At 36.0% G+C, this 22,590-nt stretch overlaps 1 protein-coding gene across 13 annotated transcripts in view; it reads left to right on the top strand.

The window, feature by feature from the left end:
- KLF12 (KLF transcription factor 12) overlaps positions 1 to 22,590 on the top strand; it is a 590,400-nt gene that overhangs the window by 272,860 nt on the left and 294,950 nt on the right. For all 13 annotated transcript variants that reach the window (XR_012009964.1, XR_012009965.1, XM_072782791.1 and 10 more), the window contains one exon: positions 21,850 to 21,913. Coding sequence is in view for 9 of the 13 variants with exons in the window: in XM_072782791.1 (XP_072638892.1) it covers positions 21,881 to 21,913 (33 nt within the window). In the remaining 4 variants the exon portion in view is untranslated. The remainder of the gene's footprint in view (positions 1 to 21,849; positions 21,914 to 22,590) is intronic.

A 22,590-nucleotide genomic window follows, 5' to 3' on the forward strand; every position in this document is an offset into this window, starting at 1 on the left:
ACATCTTATTTTATTCAGATAGTTTAAGAAGTTCTTGTCCTCTCTGGTGGTTCCACAGTAGATTGCTTCTCCAACTTTTCCTTAGGAAAGAAATAATCCCAGGTATGTGGTTGAAAGTAGCCTGTTCAAATAGTAGATTTATTTTGATTCTCTTGTTTTACTTGAAATCATATGATTTTTGAACTGTATTCATGATACACTCAGTTTATTTTTTAAAAGATTTTATTTATGAGAGAGAGAGAGAGAGAGAGAGAGAGGGAGAGAGAGAGAGGCAAAGGGAGAAGCAGGCTCCATGCCGGGAGCCGAATGCAGGACTCCCATCTCAGGACCCTGGGATCACACCTCATCAAAGGCAGATGCTCAACCACTGAGCCACCCAGAAGTCTCACACTCAGTTTGTTTTAATGTAAATTTTCAAAAAAAAAAAAAAAAAATTCCAAGTAAAATTGATGCTTCTGTAAGAAACACCAGGTTTTATTACATGAATTTCTGTTCTTCTTGGCTCACCGTGCAACGACTGGATAAATCTAGGGTCTCTCTAATTTGTAATTTCTTGGCCTTCTAGGTATTTTGAATCTGAAGGTCAAAACGATAAAACACATATCATGAACTGGCAGATGTGTGGCTAATGTTTTTGTTTTCTGATTTTTTGTTAGTTTAGTAGTGCAGCCATTGTTTTTTTAACTAGAGAATTTCATTAAGGGCTACTGATTCTTCATTTCATTTGAATATAACTCTAGGGCAGATGTTGTCTTGAGTTGAGTAGCAGTGACCTTCTCTAAAGAGGGCATCCCTTCTGCCTCTCACTTCTAGCCCCCCCCCCCCCCCCCCCCCCCCCCCGCCCAGGGGTTCTACTATTCTGTTTCTACCTCCTGGCTCCTGTTAGTATTTAGGTTTGTGGCTGCCTCAGTAAATGAGCCTGGAGCTTCCCAACTGGCATGCTGTGGTTGTCACAGGTATGCTGAGATACTAATTTCTTCAGACAGTTGAGGATGGTTTGAAAAATTTGGGAAGCACTGAATTTGCCTTTTGTAGCATCATGCATGGCCTGCCATTTCCAGGTTGTCTTAAGTTGTGGGTTCAGGGAATCTTCTCACATGAGTGCCTCCTTGTGTTTATATCAAGCTGTAGGAAACAGCTCCTAAAGGCCATCTGCAGATTTAGAAGAAATGAATCCATGTTTTCTCTACCAGGTAGATCCCCTCTCTGATGTCAAAGGTTTCTTCATTTGTGAGCCTGTATCTGTTGAGTGGAGTCCTGCTTACATTGCCTGGTAGGTATGGGTCCTCATTGGCAACATGCTCACTCAAAGTATGTGCGATCCATCAGACGTGAGCAGGGGACAGATATTTGATGGAGATCATGAGATTGAAGATGTTTTCTCCATATGCAACTTTGTGAAAAAAAATGAAGGTTGATAAAAGTTAATAATATGTGATTATTTGTTAGGTACTGTCACATGTCCGTAATAGAGCTGGAAAGTTCCTTAAATGTATAATGAATTCTTTTACCAATTTATACATTCTGAAAATTATAAGCTCTGTGATTCAAATTTGTTTACTGAGAGGACTGCCTGAGAAGAAACATAGAAGGGGGAACAGTAAACACAGAGCAGATGAAAATGTTATTGTCAGTAGGTTTGACATTTAGAAATTTAGGAGGATTGCTTGGCCTGAGTTTCCAAATGGTGCTGTAACATAATACACTTGGCTGTGTTCAGTTTAATGATGTATACTGTCCAACGCATTTCCCATCAGCAGTGGAACGGATATGTGATGCAGAATATGTTAGGTTGTATCTTATTCATTGAAATACAGCTATGTTTCAGGACGTAACAGTGGATGCTAGGTTATATTTCTGGTCCTCTGGGAATCTTTTAGTTTTAATAGGCTCTGAGGATTTTGGAAAGCCCTTGACACTTGAGTTCAGGCATGACTGTGTCTGAATGACTGTGCTTTTGGAAGACACACACAATTCTTTTGAGATCACTTTGCAGAGTTTTCAAAGAACTGAAGATTAATAATCTGGTGAGATGAAAATCAGGTATCAGCAAGCATCAAATACATTCTGCACAATATTAGCTCTCCAAGGGGCTCAAGATTGGGCTCCATTAACAGTACATGTGGTGATACATTTACATCCAAATACATTAAACACTAGATTAAACAAGAAAACATACCTTGGGGAGTTTAGTGGACGAAGTAGACATGTCATTAAGGTCTCTGTAAAATATAATTAGAGACCAGGAAAATTCCTAGTGTGTTGCGCAAGGCTTTGAAATGTGGGACCTTGATCACTGCCCAATAGAAATATAATGCAAGCTGCTTAAGTAATTTTAGAGTTCCTAATTGCAACATTACAAAGTAAAAAGAAGCAGATGAAATGAATGTTAATTTATTTAACTTAGTATATTCAAAATATTACCATTATAACATATAATAAATATAAAATGATAAATGAGATATTTTAGAGGTTTTGTTTTGTTTTTATTTTGGTAAAAAAAGTCTCCGAAATCTGGTGTGTATTTCACACTTATAGAACAGCTAAATTTGAACCGGTCGTATTTCAGATGCTCCATGACTGCTGTAACCACTAGTAGTTCTTGATCTCTAGTTTCTGTGGTACTGTGAACAGAGATTTTATACTATTTCAATTCATACTTTCATGGCAGTTTTTTTATTATGCTGGAATCTGTGCTTTCGGAAACTAGTGTCCTTTATTTTTCACTAGACTAGAAATTTAGTTGGAAAGTTGGAAGGGAGGATAAGTCGTTGTTGATTCAGTGAATGAGCGATTAAAGTTCATAGTGAAAGAGATCAAGATGTGGGTTTCCTAATAAGAGAGTAAGACCAATGATATTAAAGAGGCAATAAAAGAGAGAATGAGAAGTTATTGAAATTCAAAGTCTAATTCTGGAATAGGTATAATATTAAGTAATTAAGTTTTTTAAAATAGAGCCAAATAATCTCGATAAACAGGAATTCTGGATGATGGATTTTCAGAATGAACTTTACCTCTGTGGGTTTTAGTTATTTGGATCATATTATTCGGAAAATTATAAACCCACCTTCTGTTGCCTCTGTCTCTGTAAAAGGAGAGTATGACATATTAATGTATGTTTTCAGGAAAACTGGTTGACTTTAGTAACTACTTTTTTTTTAAATTGGCACGATTTAATAATAATACAGGATACCCAGAGAAGTTCATATGACTTTTTTTTTTTTTAATCTCCTTTGGGCTCCGGCAGATTTTATGGCTTAATAATATTACTTACTTCTGTGTTTTAAAAACCAAAGTAGTATTTCTAAATAAAAAAATAAGCTAATAATAATTACTATTTAAAAAAATTTTTTTTAAGATTTTGTTTATTCATAGAGATGCAGAGAGAGAGAGAGGCAGAGACACAGGCAGAGGGAGAAGCAGGCTCCATGCAGAGAGCCTGATGTGGGACTCGATCCTGGGTCTCCAGGATCATGCCTTGGGCTGCAGGCGGCGCTAAACCGCTGCGCCACCGGGGCTGCCCAATAATTACTATTTTTATGGAGTACCTTCTGCAAATTGTATATCTTAGATTATCTAGACATGACAAACAGTCGTGCAAAGTAGGCATTAATATTAGCTCTTTTTGCAGATGTGGAAAAGCTGAATTTTAGAGAGATGTGACTAATCCATGGCCATATAGTTTGCAAATAGAAAAGGTAAGTTTCGAATTCAGGGCTACAGGATGCAAATCCAGCATTAGGTGAATAAAATGATTTAAGGAAGTTTAAGTGCCCCTGATGAACTCTGCAGTTATTGTTCATGGTCTAACAAAAACAGGATAGTTACTAACTTTCCAATAACTTCTAGGTTTCTGGGACTTTTGGAATATGTTTGGGAGTGTTCTTACATGCCATCTCAGAGAAAACCTCCATAAAAGACTAAAGTGCACTGGAAAATAAGAACTCTGTTACACTTTAGACCCTTTAGTCCGCAGACCAGGCATGGAAAAAGCTGTCCGGCAAGCAACGGCAAGCAAGACTTACACTATCAGTGGCTCTTGCTCAGAATGGAGAATAACAGCAGCCTCTTTGGTGGCTGCTTGATCCATCCACAAAGTGATGCTGCAGTGCCATTTCAGTGCTTGGTGACACACCTGAAATCTGGCCACTATATACATTTGTATGTAGCATATATATCAATAATCTGTAACTATATACATTTGATCTGGCATAGCATGTGCATCAAGGTCACAGAAGCTTCTGGAGAGAGGTACTATGGCATGAGGAAAAGAATATGGACTTTAGGGTCAGACAAAAGTGTGTTCTTATGCTGGCTGTGCAGTTTGATAACCATCAAACTCCCATTTCTTCACTTGTAAAGTGGAGGTTAGTATCCCTTCTTCACAGTGAAGATTACCTAGATAATGTGTGTAAAATACCTGCCACACTGCCTGGCACATACCTGATTTATGGATTATATTTTTACTGCCGAGATACTATTGTAAATAATATTCTCCTTTAAATTATACAGGACAAAGTGGCAGATTCATTTCTGAGCATTCATTTCTGGTTGTGGTAAAACTGTAGGGAAAGAGATTGTTTACAGTCACAGATAAATCCCGTTGTAATGCGGTGCTTTATGGAACTGTGCTTGGAAGGGAAATGCTCCCTGTTCACCTTCAGAATTATCCGAGGCTGCCTCTGGAGGATCATTCACTCCTGGTGTGTCCACAGGCTCAGATGCAGACAGTGAAAATACTTCATTCTATTGTCCCCTTTTGATCTAAGAATTTGTCTTCAGAGTGGTATCTAGTAAAGCTATGTGGCATGCTAAGTTACAACTGATGCATTAGTTATCCATTGTATTCCTGCCTAAAGCAGGTTAGGAGCCACTGGGAGTGAGAAATTTAAATTTCATAAGTTCACCAATTCACAGTTAGAACTCAAACTCTTGTCAACCAATATTAACCCATTCATAACCCATTTCATAGCTATGTCTTGTAGACTTGTGCATTCTTTTCTTTTCTTTTCTTTTTTTTTTTTTAAGTAGGCTCCATGTCTAGCATGGAGTCCCAAATGGGATTTGAATATATGACCCCCAAGATCAAGATCTAAGCTGAAATCAAGAGTTGGGCACTTAACTGACTGAGCCATCTGGGCACCCCAGAGCATTCTTAACATATAGGATTTGTAGGGTTTGCAACCTTAAAATTTGGAAGAAGACTTGAAGATCTTTTAACCCCTTCATTTCATAGATGAGGAAGCTGATGCCCAGATAGGTCAATTAACTTGCCAGGTGATAATAATAGTTAATGGTAGTATTGTAGTACTGTAAAGTTAAGGAAGAAGGACCATGTTGTCTTCTCTATCTCATTTGACATGAATCTCACCAATCAAATAATACTTAGTGATCGGTGATACAAATTTAGCATATTACTATGAACAGTAGAAACTCAAAAAAAAAATTGTATAATTTGCTTGCGTTAAAAACTGCCTCTAGGTGTCAAGGTTATTCAAGTGAGTTGGAGTTATCAGGTGTGTTTCTGATTGCTGGCCCTTCTGTGGCCAAGAGTGCCTCACATAGCCTGCTCTTGATAATTGATTGGTCTGTGGGTCATAGCACACTTTGGAATGACTCATGCATACAGTGGACACCACCCATTAATAATTTGGATGATCTGACAAAATTATTAATTGGCATAATAAAATTTTTTTTATAGGGAAAAGTTTTGTTAGCTTCTTAAAAAAAATATTTATTTGAGAGAGAACATGTGTACTTACATGAGTGAGAACTGGAGGAGGGACAGAGGGAGAGTGAGAGAGAGAAAGAGAGAATCTCCAGCAAACTCCCTGCTGAGTGTGGAGCTCAGTATAGTGGTTGATCATATGGCCTTGAGATCATGACCTGAGCTGAAATCAAGAATTGGACACCCAGCCAACAGAGCCACCCTGGTGTTCCGTAAGTTAGCTTTTAGGAAATAAAAGATCTGCAAAAATTATGTAAGTCATAAGGGTGTGCCTCAAAAATTTTTCACAGGTGAACACCTTGATATGCCTACCACCAAGATAGAAAATTAAACCATTACCAACCCAGAAGTCTCCCTTATATCTTTAGTCATTCCTATCCTCCAGATATAATCACTACTTTGACTTCTATCACCATCAATTAATTTTGTCTTTTTGAATTTTATATAAATGGAATCATGCTGGATGTCCCAATGTAACTATTATTTTAACTGGTTTAATTTTATCCACATTGTGTTGTGAATTTTATTTATTTTTCATGTTCATTACTTCTCATTGATGTATAACATATCATTATTAGAATATGCCAGTGTATCCATTTTATTGTTGATGGACATTTGGGTTGTATGTAGTTTTGGCTATTATATGTAGGTCTGCTTTGATATTCTTGTATATGAACTTTGTACATATATGTACTTAATTATGTTGGGTATAAACCTAGGGATAGGTAGTGGAATTACAGAGTCATTCGATATGTGTATGTTCAGCTTTAGAAGACTGATGGGTTTCTAAATAGTTCTATATATTACCGTTATACTATCAGTTTATGAGACTTTTAGTTCTTCCACATCATCTAGACCTTGGTATTTTCAGTGTTGTTAATTTAATTTAATTTATTGATTTTTTTTTTTTTTTTTTTTTTGAGAGTGAACGTGTGTGAGTTGGGGAGGGAGGGGTAGAGGGAGAGAGAATCTTAAGCAGGCCTTATGCCCAGCATGCACCCCAGTGTGGGGCTTGATCTCACAACCCTGAGCTCATGAATTGAGCTGAAATCAAGAGTTGGATGCTTAGCCAACTGAGCCACCCATGTTCCCCAGTGTTGTTAGTTTTAGGCTTTTTGATGGATTTGCAGTGGCATCTCATTGAATATATATTTCCACAATGACCAAAGAGGTTGAGATCATTTTCATTTGTTTATTGGCCATTTTCATAGAGTCCTTTTTCAAATTATTTGCTCATTTTTTTTCAAATTGTTTACTAATTCTTTTCTTTTGGGTTTTCTGTATTTTTTGTTGATTTGTATAGAAATTCTTTATATATTCTGGATACTAACATTTGTCAGATACATGTATTGCAATTATCTTCTCTCTATATACAAATTGTCTTTACCATTATCTTTATAATGTATTTTGGTAGAGAGAAGTACTTGATTTTAATATTTTTCATTTAAATAGTCTGTCACTTATGATTGGGGCTTTTGGTGTCCTGTTTGTGGAATCTCTACCCCTCACAAGATTATGAAGAGAAACTTTATTATTTTACCTGTCACATTTATATCTATATTTATCTGGAATAGATTTTTGCATATGTTGTGAAGTAGGGGTCAGAATTCACATTTTTCCCCTTAATATAGCATACTTTTGACTGAGCATCATTTATTGAGAAAGCCATCTTTTCCTAATTGCAGGAGAGTACAACCTTTATCTCAGTAAAGTGACCAATTATGTGTGAGTTTATTGGTCAGTTTATCTAGAGTTACATGTCAATTCCAAAATATTTTAATTATTAGGACTTCATTATAAGTCCTGATACATGAGAATACAAGTCTCCCAACTTTGTCCTTTTTCTTTAAGATCACCTTAGCTATTCTTATTTCTTTGCATGTTAATTTAAAATTTGGAAAGTGTTTCCAGTACACACACAAATATGTAACCTTAGGATTTTTCTTTCCTTTTTTTTTTTTTTTTTTTTTAAGATTTTATTTATTTATGCATGAGAGAGAGAGAGAGAGAGAGGCAGAGACATAGGCAGAGGGAGAAGCAGGCTCCATGCAGGGACCCCGATGTGGGACTCAATCCCGGACTCCAGGATCATGCCCTGAACCAAAGACAGACATTCAGCCTCTGAGCCACCCAGCAGTCCCTAACCTTAGGATTTTAATTGGGTTTTTATTGATTGTTTTTTAAATTGATCTGTTAAGATCAATATAAGGAGAATTACATAAAAAAAAAAAGATTTCCACTTATTTGAGAGAGAGCATGAGCTGGAGGTAGGGGACAGAAGGAGAAGAAGAAGCAGGCTCCCTGCTGAGTGTGGAGCTCAATGCAGGGCTCATTCCCAGGACCCTGGGATCATGACCTGAGCCAAAAGCAGACACTTAACTGACTAAGCCACCCAGGTGCCCCTATAGAGAATTTACATTTTAATATTGAGTTTTCCCACCCATGAACATGGTATATCCTAACTTTAAAAAATTTTTTTAAAGGACTTCTTTAATTTTTCACAATAATGTTTTTTCTCAAAGTGGATGAACATCTTTTATTAAGTTTATTTTTGGATGTTTAATTCTTTAGTGTTATAAATTTTATTGGCTTTTGAAGTCATAATTACAGTTCTTTTTTCCTGGTATATTGATTTTTACATATTGACCTTGCTAAATTTATGTGTTATTAATTTTGTGACTGTAGATTATTTGGACTTTCTATTAATACAATAATTCCATGAATAATTTTTCTATGAATAATCACAATTTTACTTTTTCCCATTATTATCTTTATTTTAAAGAATTATAGGGATGCCTGGGTGGCTCAGCTCTTGAGCATCTGTCTTTGGCTCAGGGCATGATCCTGGGGTCCTGGGATCGAGTCCCACGTCAGGTTCCCTGCATGGAGCCTGCTTCTCCCTCTGCCTGTGTTTCTGCTTCCCTCTGTGTGTCTCCAATGAATAAATAAAATCTTAAAAAAAATAAAAATAAAAAATTATGTATTATTTATGATACTGGCTGAAACCTACCACATAATTTGAATTGAGGTGTAGTGGTAACAAATACCTTTTTCTGATTTCAGTGGAGAAAGCTTTAATATTTCACCATTAAATATGATGCTTGTGGTAGCTTTTAAAATAGCTGCTGTACAACAACTTAATGCAGTTGTCTTCTTTTTCTATATAGTCTAAGGTTAATTAAAAAATACTTATATATATTTAGAGAGAGAGATGGCAAGTGCGAGTTGGGGGATCGAAAGAGGGAGAGAGCCTCAAGCAGATACCCTGTTGAGCTTGGAGCCTGATGCTGGCTTGATTTGAGCACTGAGATCATGTCCTGAGCAGAACTCAAGAGTCAGATGTTTAATTGACTGAGCCAGGCTCCCCTAAGGTTGATTGTTACAAAATGATTACTATGTATCCATTTTATCAAATGCTTTTTTGCTTATGTGATAAGGTGGTAATGCTAGGGATTTGCCTGTTGAGAGTAATGAAACTCCTCCTAGAGGATGGAGACGAAACTTCAGCTTCTCCTGAAGGATCATGATCATTAACAGAGATCCAGACATTGCAATTATAAGTGATAAATTCTTGAGACCAGGAGTAGTATGATGAAATATTTTAAATGTGTGTCTGTTTGTAATGTGCAGTGAAAAGAGGGTCTAAGGATGCTGAGGTGGTGAAGGAAAAATATAGAAGTGAATCAAGAGGTTTTAGAAGGCATAAATGTGATTGTTTTATGTATTAGGAAAGACTCTTCAAATCAATTCAAAGACAAGGTTCAACAGTCTAGTTGTTAATGCTTTTCACAGACTGCATTGGGAAACTGGGAAAAGTATTTTTTGGGGGAAAGAATAATGACTTCAGTTTTGGATGCTGGTAAGTCAGGCCTTCCTCCCATGGTAATCCATTCGTGTGTAAAGCAACTCTCTTGGCTGCAGATCTCCAATGTCCATCACGATTCCAGTTATGATGAGAATATCTAGATAAAAATCATAAGAATCTAAGTGTTAGATTATTCAGTGATATCTAGGTGGGAAAAGGTACAGGGAGATTTAGGTGGGAAATGAGATTTAGAGATATTTATTTGGGAGATGCTAATTGAGTCTCTGGTAGTTGAACTTCCTAAGAGATCGAACAAAAATAAAGCACATCTTAAAACCAGGGAGAGTTTTGGAAGATAGCCTTCTGTATGTCATAAAGCATTTTATGAACCTGAAAGTTGAATCATACTGATGTTGGAGGTTTATGAGTGAAAAGAAATGCCATTATATAAGGAAGCAATCAGCAGGCTTCAAGATGAAGGAAGTGAATATGTTTTAGACTAAGGTTTGGCATCCGGAAAGGTCTGTAGATAGCGTACGGCTTGCTATTGTGCGACACTTGTGTGACATTTAGATGCTGGTTGAATGCTGTTTTCAAGTTAAGGTTGAACTGCAGATATGTACATGTACTTCATTGCCCTAGTCTTGATTACTCTAGCAAGTCGTTATCCACTTGGTTCTCATGAACAAAAATGCAATTATTTTCATCCTCCAGACCATGGCTTTTTGCAGAGATGAAGTATGTGTCAAACCACAACACCTGGTATCTACTGCTCCCCAGATTTACCAATGCTTTTTTAGCAGGCTCAGTGGTTTCCCAAATAGCAGCTTGCCGCCTCCAGCCTTTTTTTAGTCTTAAAATATGTGATATATGAGGTCTTTTTCATTTTTTGAATCCCTAGTGATTGAGAAGATTATTTATTTTATAAATGAGAGAATTAATAACTACATATGGATAGGGACTTTATAGTTGCTTTATATTATATATATTTTAATGGCATTTTAGAAAATTAACTGTTTAAAAGCACAAATTATTTCTGCTTAGCTTTATTTATGAGGGTCAGCTCTTTTTTATTTGGTTAATATATTGAGGTTGTTTAGTATTATGTTCATGTTTAGTATCTTCAGAGTCAGGAAAGAATCTAATGTAATATATTTGCATTTAAACACTATGAGCCGATGGAAACATACTTAGCCTAAGTTAGGAGAAATTAATTTTCAGATGAAGTATTTTAATAGCTGTTTGGGGCAATGGACTCAAGCATAGGTCAGAAATACTCCTTTGAAATGTGTTTTCAGAATTGGCTGTTTTATATTCAATGCATTATCAAAGAGTACAGGTTATTTCTTATGTGAAAAGTTAAGTTTTGTATCTGCATATGTTTACATCTTTGGTGAGGAAAAGAAGGATTTTCATTACATTCATTAATCTTGGGTTTCATGTAGAAGATTGTACAAAAATTCTGAAATCTTAAAATCTCTAAGAACTTAAATGAGTTAATGAAAGTGTTCATTTTTAATTAGGGAAAAAGACTTTTCAAACATTGGCTTTATTGTAGTGTTGGGTAGGATTTCAAATGACCTCAGATTGGGAATATATTTTCCTTTTCTTTCACTGGAGAAGGGTCTGAGATTATGCCTTTAGTTCAGAAATAACTCCTTGTAGTCTTCTGTTTAAAAGGAAAACACCAAAACTATCTTGTTTTAGTTGGCTTGCTTGTATATTTTCACAGATAGAGATGCCATTGCTTGTAGAATAATACTGAGATTATTTCTAAGAATCATTATGGCATAATACTTAAAATCTTGAAAACTAGATCTCAACTGTCTATTTTAAAATCTTGGTTTTGTTGCTTATTAGACAAGTTACTTCTCTGTTTCTGTAAAATGAGAATAATAAACCACCTGCCTCACAAGGCTATAAGGAATATACAACATAGAGGACTTGGTAGTTAGACAGGTCTACATGTGTAAGTATGTGCATTTGCTGAGGCTACAACCACTCTTCCTCCCGGTCCTCTACTGCTACTGAGAATTAATACAACTCGGAGAATTGTATGAATTCACTTCTCTAGCCAGGAGCTTTCCCTCATTGTATCTCCAGGATATATTTAGCTTAAAGTTAGAGAATTTAAAGGACTTTTAAATTTTAAAAATCAGATGTTTTTTGAATGATACCATATTTCAATTAAAATGTAAAAAGTACATTCCCCATGCATATTGGGGGGAACTCTGAGCACTGAACCTGCTTACTTGCAATAATTATTTGATAGTTCTTTCACTTATGAACATTTCTTAAATATTAGAATGTTTTTTAGTATTTTAGTTTTATGTATGTCTCCAAATAGGATTTTAAGCCTGCATTTGACCAGTTTTTCTTTGGAGATATTTTTCAATATGCTTTTGATATTGCTTGACTGCTACTATTACTTTTCAAAATTATTTAAATTTCCTGGAATATTTTTTAAAAAAAGATAAACTTATGTAATTTACATACACTTTGGGAATATAGTCAGAGTTTGTAACTAGTGCATGCACACACATATATGTACTGTTTATGGGCATATTTTCATTGATTCATATTTGAATAATATTTTGAAATATATTTTATGTATAAGGGTTGGAAATGTCTGAAATATCTTTTTTTTTTTTTTTTAAAGATTTTATTTATTTATTCATGAGAGACACAGAGAGATAGGCAGAGACACAGGCAGAGGGAGAAGCAGGCTTCCCTCAGGGAGCCCGACGCGGGACTCGATCCCTGGTCTTCAGGATCATGGCCCAGGCTGAAGGCAGCACTAAACTGCTGGGCCACCAGGGCTGCCCATGTCTGAAATATCTTAAATCATGGATCATAACAAAGCTTGTGGGAAAGGTCGTTTACATTCAGCTTTCTAAAATTAGTTTCTTTAAATCACTTTAGTGTTTGTGATGTAGTATGTATAACATAAATCCCTTTGTACTATAAGACAGCATACCTAAGCCACTAGAAGTCATACTTTTAGGATTGTTTTTATTATTTACTTGAAACAGTATCTTTCCACATCATAGACTTCTTTTCCTTGTTAGAGCTCTTTTTAAAATTTTCCTTTTCTTTTCTTTTTAAGATTTTTATTTATTTATTCATGAGAGACACACAGAGAGAGGCAGAGACATAGGCAAAGGGAGAAGCAGACTCCATGCAGGGATCCCGATGCAGAACTTGATCCCGGAACCACATCCTGAGCTGAAGGCAGATGCTTAATCACTGAGCCACCCAAGCGCCCCTAGAGCCCCTCTTTTGGTGGCATATGCTGACTAGTGTAAATATGCCAATTCCTGAGATGCTCTTTCATATGTGTGTGTACACTCTTAGTAAATTATACATGTTTGTACATATGTATAGATGAGTGCTCTGAGAGTCATATTTAAATGTACTAATTCCCTAATACATACCCTTTCCCTGAGATGTCTCTTCTTACCCGCTTTTCAAGACTCAACTTTTGTTTTACCTCCTCTGTGAAGCCTTCATGGGTTCCCTCAACTTCTGACTACATACTTTGTTCTTCCACCAGAATTGCTATGGTGTCATCAAGGATGTGACTTGACGAAGTTAGAGAATATGGGCTTTGAGCACAGTTATTTTTATTGTAAAATGTGGGTATTGAATCCTAGGTCATATGCCTTGTACTTGAATTTATTAAATAATACAATCAGCTTACTCGGTGTTAAACATATGGTAAATATTCAGTGGATGGTAATTTATTGTTATTTTATTTATAATTGTCTCGCCTTTGTGAGTTTCTTTAAATCCGATACTGTGGCATATGATTTTTAATGTCTTCAGTTCCTAGCATTTAAGCGATTCATGGATGAATTAATAACAATATATATACCATGTAATAAATATCACTATTACAAAACAGTGGGCCTTCATCATCTGCTAGCAATTACTTGGCTTATATTTGCGTTGACTTCCAATTTCAATATTTTTTCCAGTATTTTAAAAGAGGCTTTGGCTTTGATCCTTATAAACAAGAATCAACCTAATATATCATTTGTCATTCTCAACAAATAGTATTTTGATTTTCTGGTATTATTTAGTCATGAGAGAAGCATATGGTTATACAATCCATTTGACGGTCTACTAATTTGCTCATCATTGAGAAATACTAATTGATAATGCATTTTATTTTGACAGCTTGCTATCTGTGGTGGGCCAGATTATGAGCTATGTAGGGTAATGATTATGATGTCTGAATGCACAAACTGGATTGATGAGTTCAGCTGGACAGAGCGATTGTTCAGTAAGGCACTCGGCAACCCATAAGACATTCATTAAAAGTATCAAATCCTCTTGTTTCTGTATCATTATATCAAAATGTCAGCAAAACAAATCTATTAAGTTCTTTGATCCATCCTCCAAATTCTGTTTTAAAATCGCCTATGTTAAAATTCCCCTGGGTTCAGATATTTGAAGAGATGGAACATAAAATACCATAAAAATATCTTGTCTGATATTTTCTAATTATTGTTAAATATTTTGAGATTGCAGATTTCATTTAAATGTCAACTGTAATTAAATATGTGCCATTTGTTTTTCTACACAGGTTTTACAGTTTGATGGAATGTTTTTCCCCACAATTTAATAAATATTTGTTTTATTTCACATGAATTAATTCAAAACTGGATAAGAGTAACATATTTTAATCAACTATTGTTGTGATGGACTAGAAAATAAATTTACTCCCTAAGCAAACTGTTTACTATGCATTTGAATGGAATTTATCGGGCTTAGTATTGGCAAGTTAAACATAGAAGGCAGTAATTAATAGGAAAGCCAAATATGTATACTGCATACTGAATGAGGCAACTTATTTTTCTTGAATATGTCATAGATCTTTAGTGTATAATATTTGTAATTACTCCATAATATATATATATATATGCCTTGCCATGTTCAGACAATGCCCATTTTGGTGAAATAGTAGAGAAATCCTTAGGCTTGTGTGAATTATGCATTTTTAATTGGTACCAACTATGTGTTTATCATGATTTTATTTTCAGTTTTCAAAATTGGAAGCTTGCTTTTTTATGTATAAATCACACCACCACATTATACTTGCATAAAATACTAGGAAGCAAACTGGCACCCTATTATTTCATTTCTCTTACCAGCCCCTTAAAAACTCCAGAGATTTTAATAGTTTTAGCATGATGGTTTAAAACGCATCCTGATAGAAAGGATTAAGAGAAAGTTGTCAATGTTCTTTATATGGGAATGCAAACTTGTGTGTGGCCAAGTTACTTTTGGCAGAATGTCGTGTTATATGCCATAGTTTCCTGTGCAAGTACAAATCACACATGCTCATATTTGCGTTGTAATCTAAATCACATAAATTAGACATATGAAGACAAAATTTAATCATCTTGTCAGTCCTTTGCAATACAAATCAGATTTTTGACTGTGCAGTCCCGATAAAATGGCAATTACACTTGAATATGAGCATAGTATAAATTACTTTTCAAACCATTATATTGAGCACAATATATGAAAAATAAATGCTTAATTCATTTGCTATGGTTACTTTCTTTTAAAGGTTTATTTGTTCTCTGCATAGAATGATGCAGTGTAATGGAAGCTGAAAACAGATTAGAAGAGTAATTTCCATGTCAGTGTGCTTTCGCTTTACCTCCTCCCTCTGAAAATGGGGTGTTTATTCAGTTAACTCTGTCCTTAAATGTTTGCTCAAGCTTCGGGACATACCTTACTCCAAGTGAGAACTTAATTCTTAGTTTACTCTTTCTGTATTGTCTGCTAATAGTGAAAAATTCCTGGGTGGGAGCATAATTTCAGAGAAACATAAAGCTGGAAATAGGGAAGAACAATTTTATAAGTGGAGAGTTTTCAATTGATTTCTGTGTAACTAATAGTATTCCATAAGGATGATTATTGAATTTAGGTTATGAAGGACCTGAAATTCCCTTTCTCCTATTTCTTTTAGCAGTTGTATCATTGAATTCTCTTAATGGATGCGTTGGAGTCATTGTACTGTAAGAGCCTAGGGTGGAGGTCCTGTTGCCTGTGTATTCCCAAGGCCTTCCTGTAAAAAAACATGTATCCATGATTGACAGTGGTAATGAGGAAGTGCAACTTGGATTTGAGTAGGTCATTGTTCCTAGTTCTCAGGACAGTTTAAGTGGAAATAGGGGTTTGGGTGCTTGACTATAAATGTTAAGGAGTAGGGTTGGGACTGACATTTGTTGAATGTACCAGAGAATCTGGTTAGTACATTGTATACATTCTCCTTTTCAATGTTCATAGCCAAAATTTTATGATATACCCCGAAATTTTATGATACAATTTTTTAAAAGATTTTACTTATGTTCAGAAAGAGCATGCATGTGAGCAAGAGTGGGGTGAAGGGCCTCGGGAGGAGGGAGAAGCAGACTCCCCACTGAGCAGGGAGCGCAACGTGAGGCCCAATCCCAGGACCCCAGGATCATGACCTGAGCTAAAAGGAGAGGCATAATGGACTGAGCCACCCAGGGGCCCTTTGATAAAATATTAATAAATGAGAAACAGAGGCATGTAAAAGTTAAACAGCTTTCCCTAAATCACTTTAATGTCAGGTATTTAATGCTGGTGTTCAGTCTGTCTAATATTCATGTTCAGATCTTTTCCCAACTTGAGAAAGCACATAGTCTTGTCATGTGAAATCCTGAAATTATGAGCATAGAAGAGTTCTTGATGTTTGCATATCATTACCTGAATTGCCTAGGTTTTTTTCTCAAGGAAGGGAGGTAATGCTAGAAAATAGGTGTGTAATTATAAAATATACTCAGGAAATAATCTACATCTAAGGTTTTTGTATTTTCTTTTTTAAATCATGAGGTCTTTTTATGATGGTCTTGTGTTAATAAATATAATGGAAATTGGATTACTTATTATAAAAATACTATTTTCTCTGTGGACTCTACCTACGCTAGTTGAAGTCATTTCTTTTAAAACTTTGAAAATTCATGAGCTACAAAGAATAATAATCACTCTTTAATTACAAATCATGAAAATTATGTGCATTTCATATGTAGACATTATTTAGAATGTAGAACCATATTCCCCAAATGGGAGATAAAGAACTGTCTTTTCCTATTCGTGGTGAGAGGCGTTTCTAAAATTGGATATTCATATAGACGTAAATTGCTGACTACTTATGGCCTATGTTAAAAAAGAATATCTGAACACTAGTTTGCTTCTCTATAGAAAATGATGTTTATGCCACGGAAATCCGTGTGTCTTTTCTCAGCAGTAAGACATCTCATGCTGTACAAGTTCAGAAGAGATACGGTAGGTGTCACCTGTCACCTAGCAACAAGCTCACTGCTTTGTGTCTTCAGCGTCTCTTTTCATTTTAAGTCAAAATAGCTATGAAAACGTAGCACTTAGATATGCATTTATCTCCAGAAATATTTAGATTAACCTTCAAATATTTTTAGTTTCCAAGATAACTCACTGCGACAGATAAAATAGAAATAACTTTAAATGAAAAAAAGCAACTTATGTATCAAAAACCTTGATGCACACTAAGGCCAAGATGGATCTATTATATAATATCTTCAACTTAAATGCCCAAAGCCTGCCTGTCAGGTTCCTTAATCGGCTTAAAAAGTTATGTGAATATGTATATGAACCTTTATTACCTGACTCTTTTTTATCAGCCCTTGAAAACACAAGATCACAACTAATGAAGCAATGATTTGTAAAACTGAATCTAGAAGACAGAATTCCAAATGGGATTGCTGTACCATTACCAGAATTCAATTTACTTGAAACAGAGCAACTAAATTACCTTTGGGCAGAGAGTAGAATACCCTGACTAGTCAGATGTCTGAAAACACCTTTAAAAGGGGTTTCTCTGTCTCTGTTTCAAGATACATGAAAGGGATTTTCAGGGGGACTATCAACAAGTGTAATTATGAGTCCTGAACTTTTTTTTGTTTTTTTTGAGTCCTGAACTATTTAGAATGTATTAAACACTCACCTTTAAAGATCGAGAACATAATAGATCATTGAGGATGTGATGAAGAGTCAGCAGCCTGTTACTACAGAGTAATAATCATAAACACACACCTTGAAGTGTGACTCCTTCTTCATTGAGGTGGGTGGTGGCATCCATGTGCCTCTGGCCAAGGTCAAGTTCTGTTGTCCCAGGGTACTCTCTTTGACTTACAAAGAAAGCTTACAGTTCCTTTTAGGAAATTTTAGGGGAGACGACAAGAGTTAGAAAGTAACAGAATTTAGAAGATCATTCTTTATTGCTAAAGTTTTTCCAGACTCACCATTAAAACATGAGTATTAACTACTAGTTATAGGCAGCAGTATTTTTGTTTAAGAGTAACTCTGAACTTCTTCCAAAATGTAGTATTTTGTGCCTTTTCTTATTTCTCACATTTTTTTTGTATTGAAATAAGTGACCAACTCTTTGCTGCTTCTTTACCTGACAATTGAGAATCATTTTTGTTTTTATTTTTTAAGAGATTTTATTTATTCATGAGACACACATACACACACACAGAGCGAGAGAGAGAGAGAGAGAGAGAGAGAGATATGCAGAGAGATAGGCAGAGGGAGAAGCAGGCTCCCTGCAAGGAGCCTGATGTGGGGCTTGATCCTAGGACCCCAGGATCACGACCTGAGCCAAAGGCAGATGCTCAACCACTGAGCTACCCAGATGCCCCGAGAATCATTTTTGAAGCCAGGAAAGTAAGCACCAAAACCATGTGTGATGAATTTTTGATGAGGATAGTAGCCTTTAAAACTTCTGTGCTTTGAGAAGATTTACTGGATAATTTTACAAACCTATTTGGCAGAGTTAAGTAATCTTTTAGGAAATTAATGAGATATAAACTGTTGCTGGAAATGAGCCATTTTTGTATTTTATATCATGGCTTGATATTGATGGGGATTTGGGGGGGCAAAACAAAGGTCCCTTAGCATGAATAAAAGAGAGATTCATCTGCTTATTTTGTGGTCTCAGCTTTGGGAGATCCTGTTGTTTTCTTGCTTAATATCTGGGCCACTGATTAAAGAGTGATAATTCCAATGTGCAGCACAGATTGCTGTGTAGACATTGCTTAGGGTAGGTGGGGTAGATAGAACTGATGTTACTGTTAACACCGCCTCTGTGGAGAAGGAAGTTGGGACTTGGGTTGGATGACTTGTTTCAGGTCAGATGGCCAGTGGGGAGGCAGAGGTGACCCTAGGAATAGGTCTTCTCAGCTCTCAACTGTGTCTTCATTTGCTACCATTTGTGCTACTTAAAGTAGAGGGGTGCCAGTTGGGAACTGCAGAGCAGGAGATGAGCTTGAGCACGCTTTGAGGAACGTGAGTTACACGGAAGACACAAGTTAGCATTATTACCAGGTTTTCCTCAGAGTTAAAACATACATTTGCCTCAGGTTTTTAATTCGTACACACAGCCTGGGTGGCTCAGCGGTTTAGCGCCGCCTTCAGTCCAGGGCCTGATCCTGGAGACCCGGGATTGAGTCCCACGTCAGGCTCCCCGCATGGAGCCTGCTTCTCCCTCTACCTGTGTCTCTCATGAATAAATAAAATCTTTTAAAAAAATAAAATAAAAATACATTGAAGTTGTAGGCAGTTGTAAAGATAAACCACAAAGAACACTGCTCAGATGTGGAACTAAGGAGTTTTATGAGGACCCTGACATTATCTAACTAGTTACCTTGGGTATAAAATTGATCTCATCATTGTCAAATAGATCTTAAAGTAGTTCCTATACTCAAGTCACGGAACTGCTTTCAGTACAAATTATATCATGGGCTACTCCATAAATCCCAAAATGCTATCAAAATGTGGGATATTGTGTTATGTATGGTTCATAATGTAATGTTTATTTCAGAATTAATTTTAACTAAAAATACAGATTATATGATGAAGGCTATAGTTACATGGATAAGACAATTCTACATGATTGATGGAAAGATGAGTTTACTTTTCTTCCATTTGTCATTAGCTTCATTTACTCATTTGACAGACATTTGTTGATCCCCTGAAATGTGCTAGGGAATGTGCTGTGTTTCAGGAAATAAAGATGGGAATGGCACTATGTTAGCGTGTGCATCTTTTTCTGTTGGGAGTATAAATTAGCATGGTCTGTTTAAAAAGATATTTTGAAAACCAGAAAAAAAGTTCCTATTATTTTGATCTAGTGATTATACTTCTATAACTATATCCTAAGGCAATAATTAAAGGTGCAGACTTAGAGCAGCTAAGTATAGTAGATGAGGGTGGCTGAGGGACGAATGGTGGTGAAAATCTGTGGGCTCTGCTTGCCTCCCTCCTGATTAGAGTCTGTCTGTGTCTGCTCTAGTTGTACAAAGGCATTATCCAGGCTGGCAGAGGCCCTGGTGTAGACAAGATTTACATAGAAGGATGTTGAAACGTTATCAGTAGTAGCACAAGATCATAAATTATTAGGCAAAAATTTGGGAGTAAATATATCCCTACAATGGGAGTATTATGAAGTTTGGAATAAGCAGTAGGAAGTTGAATATCATGTGAAAATGGCCAGGCTATATCAAAGTGTGAAAAAAATCATAGAAAATTGGAATGTAAGATTGAAACCAGTTTTTGATGTACCCAGTACATTTTGCTAGGTTGGAACTGATTGATTTAGATATATTTTGAAGACGAGAAAGGACAGGACATGTTTGATAAGAACATGGTGTTTTAGATGACTTTTTCATTCTTTCAAGGGATACCATATTATGGTTTCATAATATAAAATAGAATTGTACTCTGAATTTCAAGAGAATTTATCTAGTTTGCCATTGTAATGTTAAAATAGTATTAAAATATTACATTTATGTTATGTTGCTTTTCACTAGCATTTCTAGTAGTAAAAGCTGTAGTATATATTAGAAGATGCATTTTGAGACATAAATGTATTGTTTTTATATATATAAATATTAAGAGTGTGGAGGAAAGGAGGGGGCAAAGGGGAAGGAGAGACAGAAATTGGTTAATTGATTGATTGATTTAAAACCAGAATAAAATTAAAGGCCAATCCTCCTTACAGGCAAGCCCATGGAACTTGTGAATTGTGCTACATTTCATTTAAGGTACTATGAGTGAGTGAACCCTTTTTGTTTTCAAATGTATGGAGACCACATGGAAAGGAAATCTGGCCTGGTGCTTCAGTGGTGGCCCATTGGCACAGAGTGGGTGCTGCTATGAACGCCAAGGCCTGTCTCCTCTTGAGTATAATTCCAAATGAGAAAACAAAGTCATTTATGCCTACTAAGCTGACTTAACTGAATGCCAAAGAAAATTTGCCTCATGAAGTGGGAATTCTGAAGTAAGTTATATAATGCTGAATGAAAATAAACAGGACTTTCAAGATTCTTCCAAATAGGGCAAGTGGTTTATTGTAATCTGAACTCTCTAGTCTAGCAATATTTAATTATATTTGGTGAGATCCAAATGGTCCTGGGGATATGGAAGCTTTCAAGAAGTGGCATATATCAGATTAATTTTTAACAAGTTACCGGTGGGGGTGGGCAGGGAGGATGCTTGGGTGGCCCAGTGGGTTAAGTGGGTGGCCCGCTCCACTCTTGGTTTTGCCTCAGGCCATGATCCCCTGGCTGTGAATTGAGCCCTTGTGGTGGGTTCTGTGATCAGCAGGGAGTCTGCTTGAGGACTCTCTCCCTCTGCCCCTCCCCTGGCATGTCGCATGCACTTGTGTGCATGCTTTCTCAAATAAATAATCTTAAAAAAAAAAAATAGCTACTTGTGTATTGATCAACATGGAGGTACAAAAAAAGTATTCATATTAATTATGCTGCATATTTGTATCAACTGTAAGGGAAAAAAGATAATTTCCTCTGGAAAATAGCATTACTTTAAAAATCTTTTGGTTGCTAAGAATAAGGAAGCCAAGTGCTCCAGGAGGAGTTTACTGGTTTACTTTTAAACCAAATTTTGGCATTTTCTCCTTCACATTGTCTCTGCTACCTCCCTTTTTCTTCTCTCTCTCCCGTATCTTTCTCCAGATCTTCATTATCTTGTGCCCAGGAGCTGTCATAGTTGGAGATCCAATTTCTATTCTTTCATTCCTCCACTTTGGCTTTTAGTGGCTGGTAGAGAAAAAGCAACAAACAACTAAAGAAAAAAAATTCTTTGGTTATTGCTTTTTATTATGTTGTTCTACTAATCAAAAGCCTAAAAAATTGCAGAATTAAGTTGTTCACCCCCAATGGAAGAATGTCATCAGCATGTGGAACTTCTCATTATTTGTTGTTGTGTGTTTTTCTTGCAGGATCAATGTGACTCTAGAGACAAATGGATGAATGAATATCCATATGAAGAGGAAAACAATAAAGGTTAGTTCATCAAATTTTGTAACTGCAGTGAAAATCTTATGTTGAACATTACTTGGGGGCAGTTATTATGAGAGCACTTCCATGTCTGAGTATGAGACAGAGGCCAATACTTTGTACATACATCTATCTATAAAGTGTAACTTTTAATTTTTAAACCCTTAAATACGAAAACATTTGTAAGGAGGCAACTTGTTTTTGTATAAGTTCTAGGTGTCCTCAGTTTCTAGAACTTAAGCTGGAATTAAAGAATCAGTTTGTTGATAAATCTTGAAAACTGGGAAACTACTGTATACAACTGATGACTGGGACAAAGCAAAAACAAAAGAAGCCAGATTTTGTGTAAATATACGTTATTTCCTACAAGTGTAATCCTGATACCAGTACGACATGGCACAGGATTGCTGTCAAATGCTGTCCTCTTTGCTCCAGCCCTATCAGCTTTCTTCAGAGGAGTGGGATGAGGAAGGGTTTGGTTTTTCACAGACAGGTTCCACTCTAAAGTTAGAGGGGGGAAAAATCTTGTGAATTTCAGCAGTAATCAGAAGCTGGCTATCACTTTATGTGTTCATACTCTGTACTGGTTAGAATATAAAAATTGTAGGAAATACACATAAAATTACAGTATTTCTTTCCTAAGGTTTTCACGCTCAACATGTCTAGTACATAGACATGTGCCT

The sequence above is a fragment of the Canis lupus genome, chromosome 17, assembly GCF_048164855.1.
Source record: "Canis lupus baileyi chromosome 17, mCanLup2.hap1, whole genome shotgun sequence".
Lineage (NCBI taxonomy): Eukaryota > Metazoa > Chordata > Mammalia > Carnivora > Canidae > Canis > Canis lupus.